This window comes from Cheilinus undulatus, linkage group 5, assembly GCF_018320785.1.
Source record: "Cheilinus undulatus linkage group 5, ASM1832078v1, whole genome shotgun sequence".
Lineage (NCBI taxonomy): Eukaryota > Metazoa > Chordata > Actinopteri > Labriformes > Labridae > Cheilinus > Cheilinus undulatus.
This window is the reverse complement of record NC_054869.1, coordinates 4,527,782-4,546,871: the sequence shown is the minus strand read 5'-3', so window position 1 is coordinate 4,546,871 and position 19,090 is coordinate 4,527,782. Positions and strand designations below refer to the sequence as shown.

At 39.0% G+C, this 19,090-nt stretch overlaps 1 protein-coding gene across 2 annotated transcripts in view; it reads right to left on the bottom strand.

The window, feature by feature from the left end:
• The window catches only part of LOC121509357 (disintegrin and metalloproteinase domain-containing protein 9-like), a 71,969-nt gene that overhangs the window by 16,946 nt on the left and 35,933 nt on the right, over positions 1-19,090 (bottom strand). For both annotated transcript variants that reach the window (XM_041786654.1, XM_041786655.1), the window contains exons 3-19: positions 18,076-18,134; positions 17,247-17,325; positions 14,871-14,947; positions 10,580-10,781; positions 10,434-10,499; positions 9,036-9,107; positions 8,122-8,291; positions 7,948-8,029; positions 7,502-7,635; positions 6,948-7,119; positions 6,701-6,793; positions 2,034-2,138; positions 1,822-1,912; positions 1,121-1,226; positions 824-1,007; positions 318-398; positions 132-237 (exon numbers count right to left, since the gene is read on the bottom strand). In XM_041786654.1, the coding sequence (XP_041642588.1) occupies positions 132-237; positions 318-398; positions 824-1,007; positions 1,121-1,226; positions 1,822-1,912; positions 2,034-2,138; positions 6,701-6,793; positions 6,948-7,119; positions 7,502-7,635; positions 7,948-8,029; positions 8,122-8,291; positions 9,036-9,107; positions 10,434-10,499; positions 10,580-10,781; positions 14,871-14,947; positions 17,247-17,325; positions 18,076-18,134 (1,879 nt within the window). The remainder of the gene's footprint in view (positions 1-131; positions 238-317; positions 399-823; positions 1,008-1,120; positions 1,227-1,821; positions 1,913-2,033; positions 2,139-6,700; positions 6,794-6,947; positions 7,120-7,501; positions 7,636-7,947; positions 8,030-8,121; positions 8,292-9,035; positions 9,108-10,433; positions 10,500-10,579; positions 10,782-14,870; positions 14,948-17,246; positions 17,326-18,075; positions 18,135-19,090) is intronic.

Below are 19,090 nucleotides of genomic sequence, written 5' to 3'. Positions count from 1 at the left end.
TTCATAATGGATCATAAATAAGTGAATTACAGTGTCAGCTAATAACTAACGAATCAGCAACTCAATTTAAGTATATTAGTTTAAAAAATATTCTTTATGGGTTAATACTGATGAGGAAATGTTGAATGTACCATTCCAGGTTGGTCCACTGTCCACGCTGCCTCCGTAACCTTTGAGCTCACAGAACGGGGCCGCCCAGCCGTCATCACAGTGACAGTTTTTGTTGCTGTTACACACCTGAGAGACGGAGAAAGGTTAAAGATGACTTTATATATCTGACAGTTAAGCATATAGGTGGACAGGTAAACAAGACTCACCCCGTGTCCGTTACATTTCTTCTCCACGTCACAGTCGTAGTTCAAGATGTCGGCGCTGCGACACTCGAAGTTCATACAAACCTAAACACCACAGAAGAAGAAACAAACATCACTAAATCTGCTTTACATCTCATATTTCTCTCTGACAATGGTGTATTAGGGCCATTCTGAAAAAAAAAAACAAAAATGAGGAGGATCTGTAAATTTTACAGAAATGGAATTTTTGAGAAAAAATTGAAATTTTGGGATTATAAGTGAAGTTGAAATTATTAATATAGCACGTTTAAAACAACCACAGTTGACCAAAAAGCTGCACAGGCTTAAAATAAAAGGCAATAAATCACAATACAAAATAATTTTAAAAGGCAATGTCGTATTTTTCTGTAATCTCCTTTTATTCTATTTTCTTCCAGCCTTCTCTCCCTCTCCTTACTTATTTTCCTCCTTTTTCTGTTTTCTTCCCTCTCCTCTCTTTTCTAATCCAATTTTTCTGTCCTCTTCCTCACCTTGTTGTCTCCACATTTGGTCCCCTCGTTCACCATCCCCGGGTCAGGGACGTCTGACCCCAGCATGAAGTCGACTCCGTAACATTTGGCTCCAGCAATGGGCGTGCTGATGATCGATGGCTCAATGCCGAAAACCGTCGCCGCCTGAACGTTGGAGCACTGCAGCTTCCCACACAGAGCGTTTCTATGGAGACAGATGAATCATTTCATCAAGCTTTGACCACGTATTTACCATCTAACAGGCACAATTCCACTGCCTTTTTAGTGACCTTATTACTACACGACTGTCGGTGTTACCTGCTCTCACACTTCTTGTAGCCGTAGTTGTGGTAGCCACAGTTTCCAAAGCGATCTCCTTTACTGTTGACGTCTCTGAAGCAGATTTCAGGAGCTGCCTTCGCCTCTGAGGAAGACGAGGAGGAAAGGACAAATGAGGGAAAGTCTTAAACAGTGAATATATTACATTTTTGTGGTTTTAAGGATGAAGTGGACTGAAAAATGGCACTTTAAACCAGTAAGGGATATTTATGGTAATATCAGCCAATGTCTTTTAGGTGCCCTCACCCATTTTAATGAGCACTGATGGTTACAGAGAAACCAGAAGCACCCCTGCTGTTTCTCTTTATCCTACATGCTCCTAATGACTCCTGCAGCATACTTCACTTTGCATTGACCAGGATGGATATTTAGTTTATCAATCACAAAGAGGCAACAGAGGAAGTAAAACCCTTTCTTCGTGTGATTTTAGACCACAATCTGCTGAACCAAACAAAGAATATACGCTAAAAAAACTGCAGGAGTGATGCCTGAAGTCATGAGATATGACTTAGATAAAGTATGCAATAAAACATGGGTTGTTAATTTGACCAGACAAGGAATAAAAAAGCAGCGAGCAGGTTTTTTGTTAACAGTAAACATCAGTTGAAACCAAAGCTCCATTTAACACTCAGTCAGACGGTGGAGTTTAGAGTACAAACATGCAGGAGGACGTAACGTACTGGATCCAAATATGGCCTGACACTGTCCATCGTAGTGCTGACACTTCCCGTTGTAACAGTACGCCTGCTTGCTCCTGCACGGCTGCCCATTCTAAACAAAACAAACAGACCAAAGATCAGAAAGTTACTTTATTAGGCAGGCAGAGAGTCAGTGACACTGAGCCACATGTAGAGCTGAGACGACAGCGCCCCCGTGTGGCTGCTGAGTGTACCTGTATGAAGACGTCGCTCTGACAGAGGGACGAGGAGCCGTTGCAGTACTCTGGGAGATCACACTCGTCTGTACTCCCACGACACACAGTTCCACCAGGCAGGTACTAAAACAGACAGGAAATACACAAAACGAGTCAAAATGTGTTTTTAAAGCTGCTGGATTACCAGAAAACAAAGAACAAGATTTAATAGTTGTTATTTTCAGAAGCTTTTAACATCTAAATCCCCTCTCTTTTTAAGCTACCAGACTCCACTAACTAAAACAGTGATTTTACCAGGCAGGGGATGGAAGCTGCTCGTCTGCTTGTGACTCTTTGGCTTGTCTTTAGTCTTGTTTTGTGCTGCAAAAATGTTGCAGACCAGCTACCCCTTTAACTGACTACTCTGTCTGTGAAGTCTGGCTGCATTCGTAAAGAGTGTTGTACCAGCTGTGGTCAGGTAAAAATAGGATCTTACTCTTCAACAATAAGCTCTGTCCTTGTAAGAAACCATCCCTTAAAGTCGTCAGACACTTAAAAGAACAGTCTGAAGTAAGTCAAGGTGATAGAGCCTAGATATCATTTCACTGTATTTTTCTTGTCCTTTACGTTAACGTATTAAATCATGGTGTCACAAAATTAAGAGACAACACATTCAAATACATATTAATGTATTACAACCCCCTTCTCCTCCTAAAACAAACCTGTGATGGCATATTTAACACGTCTGAGCATAAGATCACAGAAAAATTATTTTTAAGTCCCTCTTTGTTCAATTCTTTCACACAGCACTGCACCCAATGTTTTAAATGTCGTCTCTCTCCTGACGTGTGTTAAGCTGCTGCTATCTGGAGCACATTTCCTGATGTGGGCGTTCACAATGAAAGCATTTGAGAACAATGACAACTTCTATTGTGAAGAACTTGACAGAAGTGACGTGTTTATCACGTTAGCCTTGATAAACATGTTTAATACTTAGCTTTGCTTTGGCTGCTTTACTGCTGAGTTACAGAGCTATAGAGTTTACAGCTGCTTCACTGACCTTGTTTAAAGCCTGGATCTTTGACTCAATGTGGACTTAAAACAAGATTGGTGACTTTAAACACACCTTTAACAGTTGTGTAAGCTGTTACAACAGAATTGCCGCAGTGCTGGGCTCAAGAGACAAATTGAAACAAAGAAATGCAGCACACAGCTTGTGTTAAAGCCCCCGACAGAGCAACAGAGATGCTACACAAAGCAAGGACACTCGCTGTATGTTGCGCTTATTACAGTCAGCAAACATGGAGACAAACGAGCATGCTTTACCTGTTTACTGAACTTAATTACAACAGCACGAATGGGTGAAGTTTGGTTAGCTACTCAGCACACTTAAACTTAAATCAAAGCACACAGGTGTGCCCTAAGAATTTGTGCAACCATGCATGATTACTATGACTATAAAAAATTGGAAGAACCTCTGACAAAACTAACATTTCTGTAGTATTTCTAGTATTTTCACGCTGGTTATTTGTTTCACATGCAAGTTTTTTGGTTAATTTGGTGTAAAATGGCCTATAACAGGTGCAAAAAGTTTTGGATTTGCTAAAACAGATTGCATAACCAACAGCTGTGAGTAAGGATGATTTGGCTGAAATGTAGCTGCAGAGGTATACATTTTAGCATGTATTTGTGTAATTCAGTTGTTCCAAAATGGTGTAGGGTTGTGAATTTGAACAACCATGTATTTTTACTACAACTATACATAAAATTTTAAAACTACAATTTTACATTGATAGGGGGATGATGTAACCTGACACGCCAGATGGATTTGTTTCACACATCCATCTGGGAAAGCTTCAATAGGAAACGTTTGAGAAAAGGCAGAGGCTTTGAAAAAAAACTCAGAGTGCAATTGGATGAACATTCTGTCTGTCACATCTCTACGGGCCAATAAGAGCAACAAAACAGCTATCAGGCTGCACGTGCTATGGGGAATAACGTGAAACATGGCGACTGTAGACATGCAAGTACTCGACTTTAGCCATATTTGAAAAGAAAACAACTCACTCCTATTCTTTGTTCTTCTCTTGCTGCTGCTGTTTGTTAACATCATGACTCTGCCGCGCCTGAAAGTACTGCCCCTTGTCGCTGATTGGTCCTGTCACTTTCTGACTGGGCCCAAACGGTTCAGATGGGAGCTTTGCAAGGTGGATTCGCCAGTGAGAAACAAGGAAATGGGCATATCCATCTGCTATGGATAGGGTTAGGGATGATGTGCTTGAGGTTCTGGCTTAATCTCAGGTGTGCCATGGGCGAAAACTTCTGAAAATCACTGAGCTAGAGCAAAACATCCTGATGGCTGCATTCAGACAGTTATGTCGCTGCTACGCCAACTTTGACACCGATTTTACCTCACGTGTGCACAAGAACAAAAAATGTGCATTTTAACTGGTGATGACAGTGTTGCAAAAAATTTATCTCGTGGTACAAGTTTTACTGGTGACTGTATTGATACTGGTTTACCCCCATTACTAGTCTGAAGCTGGCAAAACTTGCATATGCTGAATCCTGAAGCTCCTGCATTATCCCACTGCTCAAGCAATCTGAAAACTTTCTGTATCTTTTGGTCATTTTCATCCCTTAAAAGTGAGCTAGCTCTTCAGTCTAAAAATAGTTTAGCTCAGTGAGTCAGTAAACTTGTTCACAGCAACGTAGTATTTATACCACTGTGATGTTTTGCTTCCTCTATGAATGTTGCAGAGGCATAAAGAGCGGATGAAGTGGTCCTCGAACTGTTCTGGCTTTAAAAGTAGTATCAGAAGCAAGACAGCAGTGCTGTGCCACATGTGTGCATGTCTGTTCACAGTGTTCATTTTGGGAGATAATCTTTATTTTTTATTTTTAAAGATTTATTTCAGGCCTTTTCATGCCTTTATTAGATAGAGGAAGGACAGTGGATAGCAGTGTTAATTTTGGCAGGTTTTTAAAATTTTAGTCTTAGTTTTAGTCTTTAAATGAAATTTTAGTTTAGAAGTTTTAGTCACATTTTAGTAATTTCTATACTTTTTTAGTTTTAGTCAAGTTTTAGTCCATAAAAAGTCCTCACATTTCAGTCTGAACTTTTAGTCTAAGCATTTATTTTCTTGCCTAAATCTGGTACCAAATCATGGTAGTGTGTTCTATGCACCCTGCCAAACCTGGGGTCCCTGCTTCCTACAGCTGAGAGGCAGAATATCAACAGCTGCATTGTTTTTTGACAGATTTACTAACAGTGAACAAATATCACAGATTTTGAATGTCAGATGAAAAATAAATTACATTTTAGTCTAGTTTGAGTCATCTTGACAAAAACTAAACTTAGTTGTTGTCAGTTTTAGTCATCACAGATCTATTTTTGTTAGTTTTGGTCTAGTTTTTGTCATGGAAAAAAAGGCTGTTGACGAATAGTTTAAGTCGACGAAATTAATACTGGTGGATAGACTCGTATACGGGGATGAGACTGGGGAGAGACATGTGGTAAAGGGCCACGGGCCGGATTCAACCGCGTACATGGGTAGAGCCTCAAACCACTCAGCCACCTGCGCACCCTTTAACAGACTTTCTTAATTTTAGTCTTAGTCTTTAGATTAAATGCCTTTTAGTTTTAGTCACATTTTAGTCTATTCTACCCTTTTTTAGTTTTAGTCAATAAAAAGTCCTCACGTTTTAGTCTCAACTTTTAGTCCAAGCATTTATTCTCTTGCCAAAATCTGGTACCAAACCATCGTACTGTATAATGCACCCTGCCATACCTGGGGCTTCTGCTTTCTATAGTTGAGAGGCAGAATAGATACAGATGAATTGTATTTTGACAGATTTGACAGATTTTGAGTGTCCAACAAAAACTAAATTAGGTACGTGCAGGTACACGTTTTAGTCATCAAGTATCTATTTTTGGCTAGTCTTAGTCTAGTCTTTCTCATGGAAAAAGGCAGTCGACATACAGTTTTAGTCATAGTTTTAGTTGACGAAATTAACACTGGTATAAAAGGAGCATTTTAGAGAGGCAGAGTCTCTCAGAGGGAAAGATGGGCAGAGGTTCACCAATCTGTGGAAAACCGTGTCTGTTGTCCCTACTTTTCTGAGATGTATTGCTGCCATCAAATTCAAAATGAGCTAATATTTTCATGAAATGGTAAAATGTCTGAGATTGAACATCTGATCTGTTGTTTATGTTCTAATGTTGATAAAATATGGGTTTATCATTGCATTCTGTTTTCATTTAAATTTCACATGGTGCCCCAACTTTTTTGGAATTGGGGTTGTACAAACCAGATACCGTGATCAGTCATAAGTGAGAATTTTCATCTTCATGTGTATTTGGTTATTATCTGTGTTTATGCCATAGGAAATCTGTCCTTCTGCAGAAAGTTTGGGATAAAAGTTAAAATGAGGCTGACCCCAAATGTCTTTGGGCCAGACGCTTCGCCACAAATTACTTCCTCTGCTGTGAACGGGATGAGTGAATACTGATAGCTCCTTTGCATATCAGCCTCTTCCTTCAGTATGTGAATGTAAAATTAGTTTGGAAAGGTCAGACAGGAAGACTGGTCCATTTATTCAGAATGGTAATTATTGTTTCTTTAAGCTGGCCGGGATATCGTGGGTAAGGTGCGGCAGGAAGAAGAGAGAGAAGACAAAAGGTCACGTCAGCTCATTGTGTTTACCTGACATCTGGAGCAGCACTCTCCAAAGGCACACTGAGCTCCAGGCTTCAGCTTACAGGTCTGATACTCACAACAGGGGTCTTCCTCACACTCCTGAAACACAAAAACAAACACACACAGACAGGTAATATCACTGACTCTACGTCCACGTTTAATTCAGATGTTTGTTTAGTTCGGCTGCTGATTTACTGATGAACACAAACAGCAGCCAAACATGGAAACAGAACTTTAATGACCTACTACTGACCTTCTCTGATCCACAGTCGCACTCCTCCCCCATGTCCACCAGTCTGTTCCCACAGTAGGGGGCGCTGTAGGCCTCATCAGGCCGAGGGACATTTAGGAGGCACGTACCTCCTGTCAATAAGATCATCTTCTCAAAGTCGTCAGCGCTACAGCTGCTAAAGTTCCTGGATCCTCTGCAGACAAGAAGAGAGAGAGAGTAAACACATTCATAGACTTTATTTGTAAAATACAATGTTTTTATGTATTGGGATAAATTTGCAGGCGCGTTACACTTAGACAAACACCTTTTTTGAATCTAAAGCCAAAGCTGTTATTGTGGTTTTCACATTTTCAAGTAAATTGGGCTTTAATCGAATCAGTTTTTTGAATTGTCGCTGCTCATAAGAATTATTGAATTTAGTGCTAACAAATAAGAAAGGAGGGATGGAGAAGGAGAGGAAAAAAAGGAGGGTGAAAAAAGAAGAGAAGGGAAAGAAAGTAAAGAAAAGTGGAGATCTGTGGACCGACGATAAAGAGAGAAGGAAAAGAGAAGAAGGTTTGCTTCAGCAGTCTTACGTAGCTCCAGAGTTCATGATGCAGGCAGAGACTGGGCATGTGCAGGAGCGTCCGTCATCGTGGTTCATCCCGAGGTTGTGACCGAGCTCATGGGCCACAATGGAGGCGAATGAGGGGATGTTGTTGTTGGTGAACTGAAGGATTTAGACATGTTTGCAAAAGAAAAAACACAAATTTGAACTGCGAGAACTAAAGTTAAGATAAATATCTGAAAATCATTCAAAATCAACCGCATAAGTCTTAAACTTTTGATTTAAAAGAAAAATGAGTAAAATTCCAAAACTTAATCACCATTTAAAAAATGTTTTTATTAATTATTCGGTTATTAATCAAAATGTTAATAAATTAAGATAAACACTTGAACAAAACTTCCAAACAACTGAAAATCTTTTCATAATGGGACGAACACATGACTCAGCCAATAAGAGGAGAGAGGAGCAGCATACCGCGTTGATCCCGCCCCCGTGGCTCCTGGAGCAGACTGTGGAGACGAAGGCCATCCCTGCTGTTCCTCCGAAACCTTTCTTCCTGTAACATCATCATTGTTTTCATCAGAATCATCTCTGACATTACTGACAACACTTCAGCTGCAGTGTGTATTTCAGTGTAAATATACTGACAGGATGAGCTGTGCTGAGTCGTGGCGGCGCCGGGTCACCAGTTCTTTCTCCCTCCACTGAGTGAAGCGACTCAGCACCTCTCCGGCTCCTCCTTCGGTGCTGATCAGGTTCTGCTGAGTCCAGATCTCCAGACCAACCAGGACGACTCGTACGTTCAGCTGAATGTAGATCTGAACACAAACACAGAGAATTATTTCTGCTGTATGATGATTAAAGACAAAAACATTTCTGAGAAACTGAAGCATGAAACCCTGACATCTTCATGCTGATGCCATGAACTCGCTGTAGTCTGTCTACATATTCTGAATTATCATTTTAAACCTGTCTATAACTCCCTCCAGTTTGTTGCACGATAATGTGCAAATATTTCTGCTCAACAAACACAAACATCTTCCAAACTCCCCTCTCTGGCTCATACCTCTCATCTTTTTATTATGTTTGCCTTAATATCTACCTTTTTGAAGGTATATCTTTAATCAAATTACAGTCCTAAAGTTTTCCTTTTCTTCTGTTTTAATGAGATTTTGTCGACTATAGTATAGCGAAATACAAAAATGGAAAAACTGAAAATCTTGACCAATTTCCATACGTTTGTTTCTTCCATGCACAGATCCTTCCAAATGTCCCAGGAATAATAGAAGACATGATTGAGAAGTTTGATAACACATCAGTTCAAAAGCCATCCAAGGAAGTATTTTTAAAGGTAGATTGAAAGCATTAAAGGAAGATGCATCATGCTGTAGATGTTTCAACTGATGACTCCTCTCTGTGACTAAGGATTTAGTTTTTCTGTAATTGAGGTTTTCCTGGTTAAATAAACAAATAATTGAAAGACTTTATCATCTATAAAATGTATGTGCTTCAGTTCTGTTGTGTGCACAGTCTCCAGCTTAGGCTGTGTTTTTTTTACTCACGCTGTCGATGAAGTTTGCCAGATGAACCATCTCCTCCCTCACCGCTGTCTCGTTCCTGTTCATGTAATTATACTGACGAAAGACAGAAAAACAAACGTCAGTCAAATGGCAGTCTAAATAAAAGAATCAAAAAACAAATCTGAAATTATTTGTAATTTAAAGTCTTCATCTCTGGGTCTCATGCAGAGGCCTTTCTTAGCACAAACACTAATGCTGAGCATATCACCACCCTTTTAGAAACTCTGCATTGGCTTCCTGTTTCTTTTAGAATTAATTTATTTTTAAAATTGTACATGGCCTTGCTCCTCCATACATCGCAGACCTCCTTTCATTTTATGTCCTTACTAGATCCCTTAGGTCAGTGTTTCCCAACCATTTCTGTACCAAAGAAAATCGGAGCCCCCCAGGACCCAAGAGAGAAGAAAAAGTGACACACTGCCACCAAAAATCAACACAGAATTTTATTTGTATCACTGATAAAAGTCTTAAAGAAGGCCTTTACATGCATTTCTTATTTAAAGACCTTTGTATAAAGTACTTAATAACTGCTTTTTCATGGTTTTGGTCAATATTTGCAAATATAATTTTTACAGCCTCAGAGCAGGCAGACAAAGCCTGGCGCAAAGAATTTATGTTGCATATATCCTCACATGCTGGAGAAAATTCAACACCAAAAAATCCTCCCAATACAATAACAATAATCAAGCAATATTCATAGAAGAGAAGAGCTTAGATCAGCTGAACCCTAGTCAAGCCCGGCCCATATTTATGGGACATAGAAAGATTTAAACCTGATATTTTGAATAATTTGGCTGTTATGAAGAATAAATTACATTTTTTTTGTTGTTTTAATGTCATAATTCTGCAAAGATGAGATCTTAATGAAGCATGTGTTACAGTCTAATTTTTCCCTGATGATGATCAGAGCAGTGACGATGAAGGGCAGACGCACAAACATCGCTGTGCTCTGAACATACAGAGCTTTTCAGAGATCATCAGTCTGTTAATAGAGACGACAGTCTGCCCTGCTCTTTACTAACCTCACTGCTAAACTGAGTTACATTAGAACAGATGATTAATTCAAGTATTTGCCTCTCTTCCCTCCATCTGTGTGTAACTGTGCTGCGCTCCCTGATCCTCACTGAACTATTTCACTGTGTGCTCAGAGTGGAGCAGGCTGGCAGTGCCACTGTTTACAGCCACAGAACCGTTTTTCTACCTCATTATCTAACAAAATGCATTAAAAACTGATAAAATGTTTGGTAAATAAACCTCTTAGAATGTAGTTTCTGAAAGATTATTCAGGAAATGTGACCAGTAATAAGCCATCAAGCTTTGGAGGAGACAGAAATCTTCACCTATCATAAATGATTGTACATGTACGTATTGGTGTGTTACCCTGTCGTTGTCGACCACCAGCAGCAGCTCCACATAATGAGTCTTGTGAAGAATTGCTCGCTTCATCTGCAAAACAAAACCAAGTCACTTCACTATTATAAGCATAAATGAATCCCCCATAACAGAATCTATGTCTTTATGTTCACCCTGCTGTGCTGTCTGTGGTGGATTTCCTCTGGTCTGGACTGAGCATGCTCTGTAGCATTGTTGTGATAGTGCTCCTCATGTGGCGTTCCGCATCCACGCGGTTGTGATGTCACATCCTGTAGACGATACACCAGGTGTTGCTCGGGGGCGGAGTCTAATGGCTCGATACCGTAGCTGTCATCAGCGAGATGCATTACTCCTCTGACAAAAAGAGAGGTGAAAGACTATTAGATGTTGAATGTATTTCAGGCAGAGTGAGACGTCTCATGTTTATTATCACACAGTATTGTGGATAGCAGTCATGTGACCCTGATTACTACTGAATGACAGTTGAGGGGGCAGGAAGTGAAGAACACAATCAATTTTATCATCAGAAACGTTCTGCATACTTTGAGTGAGATCCCTAAACTTTACAAAAATATATTTTCCCACAGGTTAACCAATTTTCCTGGCCTGGAGGCAACTTATATCACAAATGACTCAGTCCTACTATACGTCTAGCCAGATGTAGGGAGCCAAGGTTCTTGAGGACTCTTGTACTGCTAGCTGCACCTCTTTAACAGGTTTTCTCCCTGTTTTGACATTAGCATGCTTTTAATGGAAACGCTGTTACACTATTAACCAGATTCACCTTTTGAGTAACAGACCGAATGATGTGTTGATCATCAGCAAGACTGTTCTATGAGCCGACTCTTTTATATGAACAGCAGGAGGTAGCTTCCACTTAACCCTTTATCTACTGAGCTGGCACTGGGGTTTATATGTCCGGAGTATTATTACTAGGACTGTCGCGGTGGTATCAAAAAATAAAATTTCAATATCGTGTTAAAAATGTGCATATGATAATATCGTGTAAATGATCCAGTGCCACTCCAGCGCCATCACAAGCCCTGAACATTTTTAATAAGCCCATCAATGTAACAGATCTTCAACTCCTGCTATCCTCTAACCTCTGCGCCCCTCCTTCTGAAACCGTCCAGCCTCACTTCTGCGATCTCTCTCTCTCTCTCTCTCTGTTTCTGTCTCTGTCTCTCTCTCTCTCTCTATGCACACCCCCGGCATACGCACACTGTGAGCCCAGCAAGACGTTTAGAGAACACACGTTTTCTTTTTCCTTGTTCACACAGCTCTTAACGGACAGGATGTAGAGATAGAGACCTACGTCGGACAGCTAACACCCTACCTGCCCATTTCCCCTGATTTCCTGATCATTAACACCTGCTGGTGCGGTGTGTGCCATCCCACTCTCTCACCTTAACGCACATGCGTGTCCAATTCCTCCTAAAATCTGACCATCCATGTAATGCACAGAATGACAGAAGCTGTATTCAGGTTAAGAAATTATAATACTGCGTTCACTTAAGCACTGCCCTTAACAAGTAAGGTTTTTTCACTGCTCTAAACCAAGTTTTCTCACTGAATGAAGCACGGAAAAAGTCTCACATATTCGTCAGCTACAACGCTCCAAAAACATCGGCAGCTGACAGCCTGGACTAATTAACTGGACAATATTGATAAGAGTAACATCAGGGTGATATTTACAGACTACATCCTTTGTTTTTTAAGCCGTAGGTAGGATTATTTTCCTGATCATTGTTCGCGAGTGCCAAAGAGCGCAGGGCTCCATCAGCTCTCTCTGAGAGTTCGTTTTTACTCTGTTTGCCCCTTTCTGTCCCTGTCCTTGTCTGTAAATTAAACACTTTATGAAAAGAGGTCAATTTTTATGGATAGATGGAATTTTCCCTCAAATAACAGAATGTTGGCTCAGTATCTCTGTGCCAGTGTCTCTTCCTGTGTGTCATGACGCGCATCAGAGCAATTGAGACGCTTATACTGTCTGCAGCGCTATGAGGAGCGTTAAAGCTTCTGTGCGCATTTAAAGAAATTAGACTGTGCCTTGTTGACTAACTTAAACAGTTTTAGTGCAAAAATTAAATTCAGACCTGATCCCAATGCAGCCATCTAACTCAGTTCTTTCAGCAGAGCTAACAGGATAATTCTGGTTAAAAACTGCTGCAGATGCTCTTGAAATATGTCTGTAATTAATTATTTCCTAAAGTGTTTATAACCCTACATTTCTGACATTGTTTTTGGCATTATGATATGTAAATCCTGTGTGGTGGATAAGTTTATCAGTCAGAGGTGGAGCCATTGGGGGGGCTTGTGGGGTCTATGCCCCTAATGTTAACTCAAAAGCCCTGAATCTTTAAAAAAAGAAAGTGCATTATCTCTGATAACTGATGAATGTAAAAAGAAATATCTTGGATTCTGATAACAGATTGACCCTGCTGATCAAAACATGGAAATTTCATTCTTGTTGCCACACTGAAAAAAAACAAATCAAATGTTTTTTTTTACTCTGAAAAGCTTAAAAGCACATGCTACAGAATAAATAAAAACCTTACATTAATATTTCTGCATTTTTTAAGAAATATGACCCTCCGCAATGACACAACAGCTGCAGTACCTCCTTAGACAGGTATTTTGAGGGAACACAACATAAATAAAGTTAAAGACAAATTTGATTAATTGTCCCATTATTATTTATATTTTTATCAATATCGTGATAATATCGTTATCATGACATTTTTTGCCCACGATAATCGTGGAGTGAAAATCTGATATCGTGACAGCCCTAATTATTACCATAACTCTGTCAAAGTTTGTCCAGTCAGAAAAATTCCAATGGTGTTGGAAAGCTGAGAATTGTGGGCATGCGCACATATATGGTTCATTATGGTACTCACAACTATATGACGTGGGCTTTCATAGCAAAACAACATAGCAAAACACCAGAAGTATCGCGAGACCGCTACATGGATTCTCAACACTGTAACTCCTAGAAAGTTTGCTCAATCTAAAAAATTCTAACGCTGACCGAGAGCTGAGAATCTGTGCTTTCCAGCAATATATCATGTGTGGTATATATATTACCGTAATGTCAAATAGCACCACGAAAACAGCATCTTTGGCAGAAGACAAGTGAGAAAAGGGGAGTGAAGAAAGAGAGTAAAAGGAGAGCGAGCGAGAGTGGTGTTTTGTTTTCAAAAAATAGTGTTAGATAGTGGCATTTGTGCGTGTCTGTCATCTGCAACAACAATATGTTACTCAAGAACGTTGAGAATGCATTTTTCCACCTTTATTTGCACTAATTGTCGCCTATGTATATAGTTATCTTTTGCACTGTGTTTTGCACACCCAGAGTCCTAGACTCAAAAAATGACTGGTGATTGTTCTAAACATGTACAGGTTCACATTTCAAATGTCAAATCAAAACTTCATGGGCAATAACAAAATTTCTTCTCAAAAAGCCATGAAAAACAATCCGTTTTTGTGTTTTTCTTCTTTTAAACTGCTGACAATTCCATATAATGTGCAATAATCATTAACCAGCTGTTGAAAAGTCAAGTTAGAGTACTCCTGGGAAAAGGGACCAAAGCTCTCAGACTTGGGGCATTTCCTGACTATTTTACAGCCATAATAACAAAATATGTCCAAATCGCCATTTTTAGACTCAGTAGGTAAAGGGTTAAGAGCCAGTTTCCTTTCATCCATTCTGGTCATTATTCGATCTAATTTACATCAAACTGATACCGAATGAGTATTGCTTCGGAGTCAAAGGATCAGCTCTTATTACTGAGCTGAGCCAAATTAGCACTATACAGGTCTCTAAAAAGAGACAGATTTCCTTTCACAATGTGCAAAGCTGGATGGACATCGGCTGTGGAAACACAGGCAAAATCAGGATTTACTTTGACAAACTGTAATGAAACAAACTGAACCACTTGGTGGAAATGGACCATATTTAAGTGCTGTTTGAATCTACTCTTCAAGACTTTAGATGGAACTCATGTCTGCCTCCACTTCTCTGTGAGCTTTTTTCTGTGACTACTGTCTGGGACCCCAAAGTAGCTCAAGATTGTTTGATTTCAATGTAAACATTTGGTACAGCTGTAAATAATATAAAACTCTGGCATTTTAAAATTCTTCAATATGCAGAAACTACTTTCACTCCATAGTTGGGGTTCTCTGCTTTGAAATCTACAACCAACCTTTCATATTTTCTAATGTGGCATTAGTGATGGATTATTTGAGAATTTATTTGAGAATTATCACCTAATTTGTAAATGTATGCCATGCAAAAACAGGCCTAGAACTTAAGATTAAACTCATTGTTTATTCTGATGCCGGCACATTTTTTCTTGAACAAACATCAGTAATGCAGAGATGGCAGAAGTACTTCTTCCACCAGTGCTGCTAAATACTGGGAACATGCATGTATGCGTTTACCTGAGGCCGTTACAGATGCTCATAGCGACAGCAGAGCCCTCCATGTCCTGGACGAAGCCCTGATAGTGACAGTGATTCTACGACAAAACAACACAGACACATTATAGTTCACTGACGTTTCTAATTGAACAAATACACCAGCAGAGGGCAGACTTCAGCTTCACATCAGCAGGTAATAATGTATTCTTTATACATACTTAGATCTATCAGCTTTTAAGACTGTAACCATTAGGAAATAATCAAAGAAAAACTGGTGAAGGAGGGGAAAGTCAAAGTGTCAAAAAGGTTTCAGTCTCTCTGTAAAGCCCTAATTATACAGACAATATTTAAGGTTAGAGGTCAAGATAAAGTCATAGGAGACTAAAACACACTGTATCTATTGAATGTCGTTTTGAAATGCATCCCTTCATACAAACATTCTTTAGAACACAGGAGAAAAATCAAAAAACAAGAAAAACACTCATAAACACTATGAGTTCACTCGACTGAAGAGTAAAACCACAGATATGAGTTAAAATTGAAAGCAGAGGAGAGGAGGACTTAATAGCCAGCTCTAAACTGTTTTCAATCATTAACGTTTGATCAAACATCAAACTCTGCAGACGGACTGAGAGGAAAAAGAAAACCCTCGGGGTAAAGAGTGCAGTGGGTCAGCAGACAGGAAATATCAACCATTCAACACAGAGAAAACTCCCATCATGCTTTTCTCCTTAAATAAACACCACAGCTTCATAAAAGCTGCTCTGAACAGTTAATAACGATCATTTAATCTAAAAAATACGCCTCATTTCATTTAATTGTTCTTTTGCCTTATTTTCCCCGTCTCCCTTCTCCTTTTTTCATGGCCTATTTTTCTATTTCAAGAAGAACTTTCAATACGCTTCCAAACTTCTTTTAAATCAATTCATTGCTGCATATTTTGTGGCAATACTTTGGATCTGAAGAGCTGCCATTGCTTTGTTTTTGAAATTAGACAGTGTGCAAGAGTTTGCCTGAAATTTCTGACTAATTAAAACAAGAAGTATGCACCACTGGGTGCTTCTATTTTTGTTTCTATGTCCTTAAAACAGGCATCAGCGTTACTTGATGCTATGACATTAGCTGCTATAATGTTGCAATAAAACCGCCCAAGAAGCTGCCATTTATATTTTGGCACTGAAGACTGTTGTATATAACTTGATTCTATTTATATTGGTTGTTTCTGTTAATATAGGTTGAATCTGTTGTATGTATATAGGTTGTTGTAAATTTCCTGTTTGTTACATAGAACAATTCTATTTTTCTTTATTTTTATTCATCTCTTTTTTGCATAAAATACTATCCATTTCTATTTTGTTACTTCTATATGTTATATGCTCTTGGATGCTTTCACTCTTTTCTTGGCCTACTTTGGCATGAGTTTGTGATAGTTACGGCCAATGTAGTTGTATTGTAAGCCAGTGTAAACAGTGGCTGCTGCTGGTGTAGCGATTAGCTTGGATGTAGCTTAAGTACAGCTGCAGTTTTATCAGAACTGGACCACAATAAGAGCAAAGAGCCACACTGAAAACTTGCCTTGGGAGAAGATGTTTTTGCACTTCTCCCATCCGGTCTCAGCATGAGCTTTATCCACCAACAAGCTCCACTGTTCATAAACTGCAGCAGTGCCTGTCTGTTGAGCTCTGGTTACCACCAGAGATGTACATGCCTACTACCTCAATGTTGCTCTGAGTGGTCCATAATGAATGGGATGGGGAATTTCCCTGATTAATATGAAATATATTTGATGTAGTGGCAATGGAAATATGAAACAGTCTATCTGGAGTCAGGTTAACAACCCCACAACTTTTAACTGTTTTACACCAGTGTTTAAGAAATCCTTTATGTCCCACCCCTACACTGTAAAATAGCAGATCTTCATTTAAGTACATGTTATCAGGGAAAAGGCTCTGTTTAATGTCTAATGTCTTTCAGTTTGTTAGTTAAAAAATGGAAGATAAGGTAAATTTCATCACATTTTGTGCTGCTGAAACTCATTTTAACTACTGCATGTTCTCTGTTATCAAAGTAGGGATTTTGTGACAAAGTGATGTAGTGATTTCTTCATTTATTTGGTTTTGTTCTTTGGTCACATCATGCATATTCCAGGTTTTACTCTCTCTGGACCCAAATAATGAGAGTTTTTTCCTATTTTCCTCCTCTGGTGTCTCGGTTGTTTCCTCTTTGGTCTGTTTCATTTCACTCGTCCTTCTCTCACGGTCTCAGCTTCCTGTCTGACTTCATTATCCGACCGTCACATGAAAGGGTTCTGCCACTTCCTGGTTAATCAGATCGGCTCAGTGATTGGCTCTCTGGAAGAAAAGCAGGGCTCACATCTTTGTTAAAGTGATTTGTTACCTGTACAGGTGGTCTGGATGTTATCAATGATCCATTCTGGCTGTAGGTGTAGACAGGGAAGTCGGCAGGAAGCAGCAGGCTAAAAATAAACAGAAACAACAAATTTTTATGTTTTTTAATCAAATTCAAGAAATTTAAGAAATTTAAAGCATTCAAAATGTGGGTACAAAGATTTTTTAAAAAGTTAAATTAATTTTCTGTACTTCAAGGACAGTTGTGTTTTCATGTTTTTTCTATTGCTTTAGTCTATTTTTATTACTTTTCACTATAATTAATGAATGATCAGAACAAATTAGATTAATTCTTCAGCGTTGAACCTCAATAAAAAAAAAAACTTTGACTGCAAACAGTTAAAAAGCAGACAAGCAGCATATAATTATCAGTAGAAATCAGTTTGATTCCAACTCAAATAAACAAATTTTCTAATTTTTTGAGGGAAGAAAAATAAAGTTTTATTTATTCAAACAAGAGCTGTTCAATATCATCATAAACAGAGAGATCTGATTGGATAATTGTGTCAGATATGATGTCATCAGAACAGCTGATAATGTTCTAGTTCAGTACACAGAGACCAAAACAAAGCACGCCTCTGATAGGAAGTATTTTGTAACACCCACACTCCCATGTTTTCTTCTCTACTTCTTCTTCTTCTTCTTCGCTTTAAGTCCTCGTCGATTCACTTTAAAGAGCAACTAAACCCTCAGGCTGCTTCTTTTCACATGAAAACACATGTGTAGAGATCGGAGTTTTGTTGATGGGTAAGGGTTAAAATCTTGACATTTTGGCAAAAAAAGTATATAAGTGTGGTTGAATTTAGGTCAAAACTTACTCATTTCTCTCCAGATGAACGACGTGATCGTTTCCATCCACGCTGATGACATAAGACACCTGAGGAGAAACAAATGAGACTCATGAAAATATACAGTTTACAGCAGTTGTCTGTTTCCTCTTTACATGTTTTATCTCATCAGTTCATTCTGGAGTCAATGGACATTTGTGGAAAGCTTAAAGAAAAAACCTCAAAGTGTTCACAACTGAGCCAGGACGGACGGACAACTTGAAAACATGATGCCTGTGGCCCTGGCTACTGCTGGAGCAGAGGTTAAAAAAAAAAAAAGATCGATGTGATTAACAACGAGTCCATAAGCCCACTGACCAACATTTATACTGTGTGACTCTGAGTCATAAAGAGGATTTCAACTATACGGTCAAATTAATTTGTAATCTTTAATATCTAATCTTTTATTTTTATACTGTTGTGGCGGACAGCTGCTCTTCACATAACTTTATTGTTTGTTGTTGTCTTTGTGTGATTATTGCCACAGACAATCAAACAACAATCTGCTGTAACAATCTGAGGCTTAATGACCGTCAGTAAATCACAGAACAACAGTCGAGTCCAGCAGAGATCAACGTTGTCTTTGGTTGTGAAATAACCACACACTAGCTCAAAATACAGAAACACAAAGATGTGTACATAGGGGGTTAAAACACAGAGGTTTATGTCTTGATGTATGATTTCCTGTTAGAGACTGCCTCCTCAAAGAATTCCAAAAAAGATGGCACGATAGAGGTGATTCCCAAAGACTGCTTTTGAAGTCTGTTTAACTTTGCATTTTTCAGACCTTCTATGTGTGTGCCAGTTATCACATGTGTTTGAACATATTCAGTGTCCTAAAAATGAGCGAACATGGGAAAATTAAGAACCCAACCAATTTCAATATTGCCCTTGAACCACTCAGTGCTCAGGCTTTTATTACTCTTAAAAGTTTGTGTAACTTGTTTGCATCTGATCCCAAAGATGGGTGCCAATTCAAGTCAAACTCTAATAAAAATAAATAAAT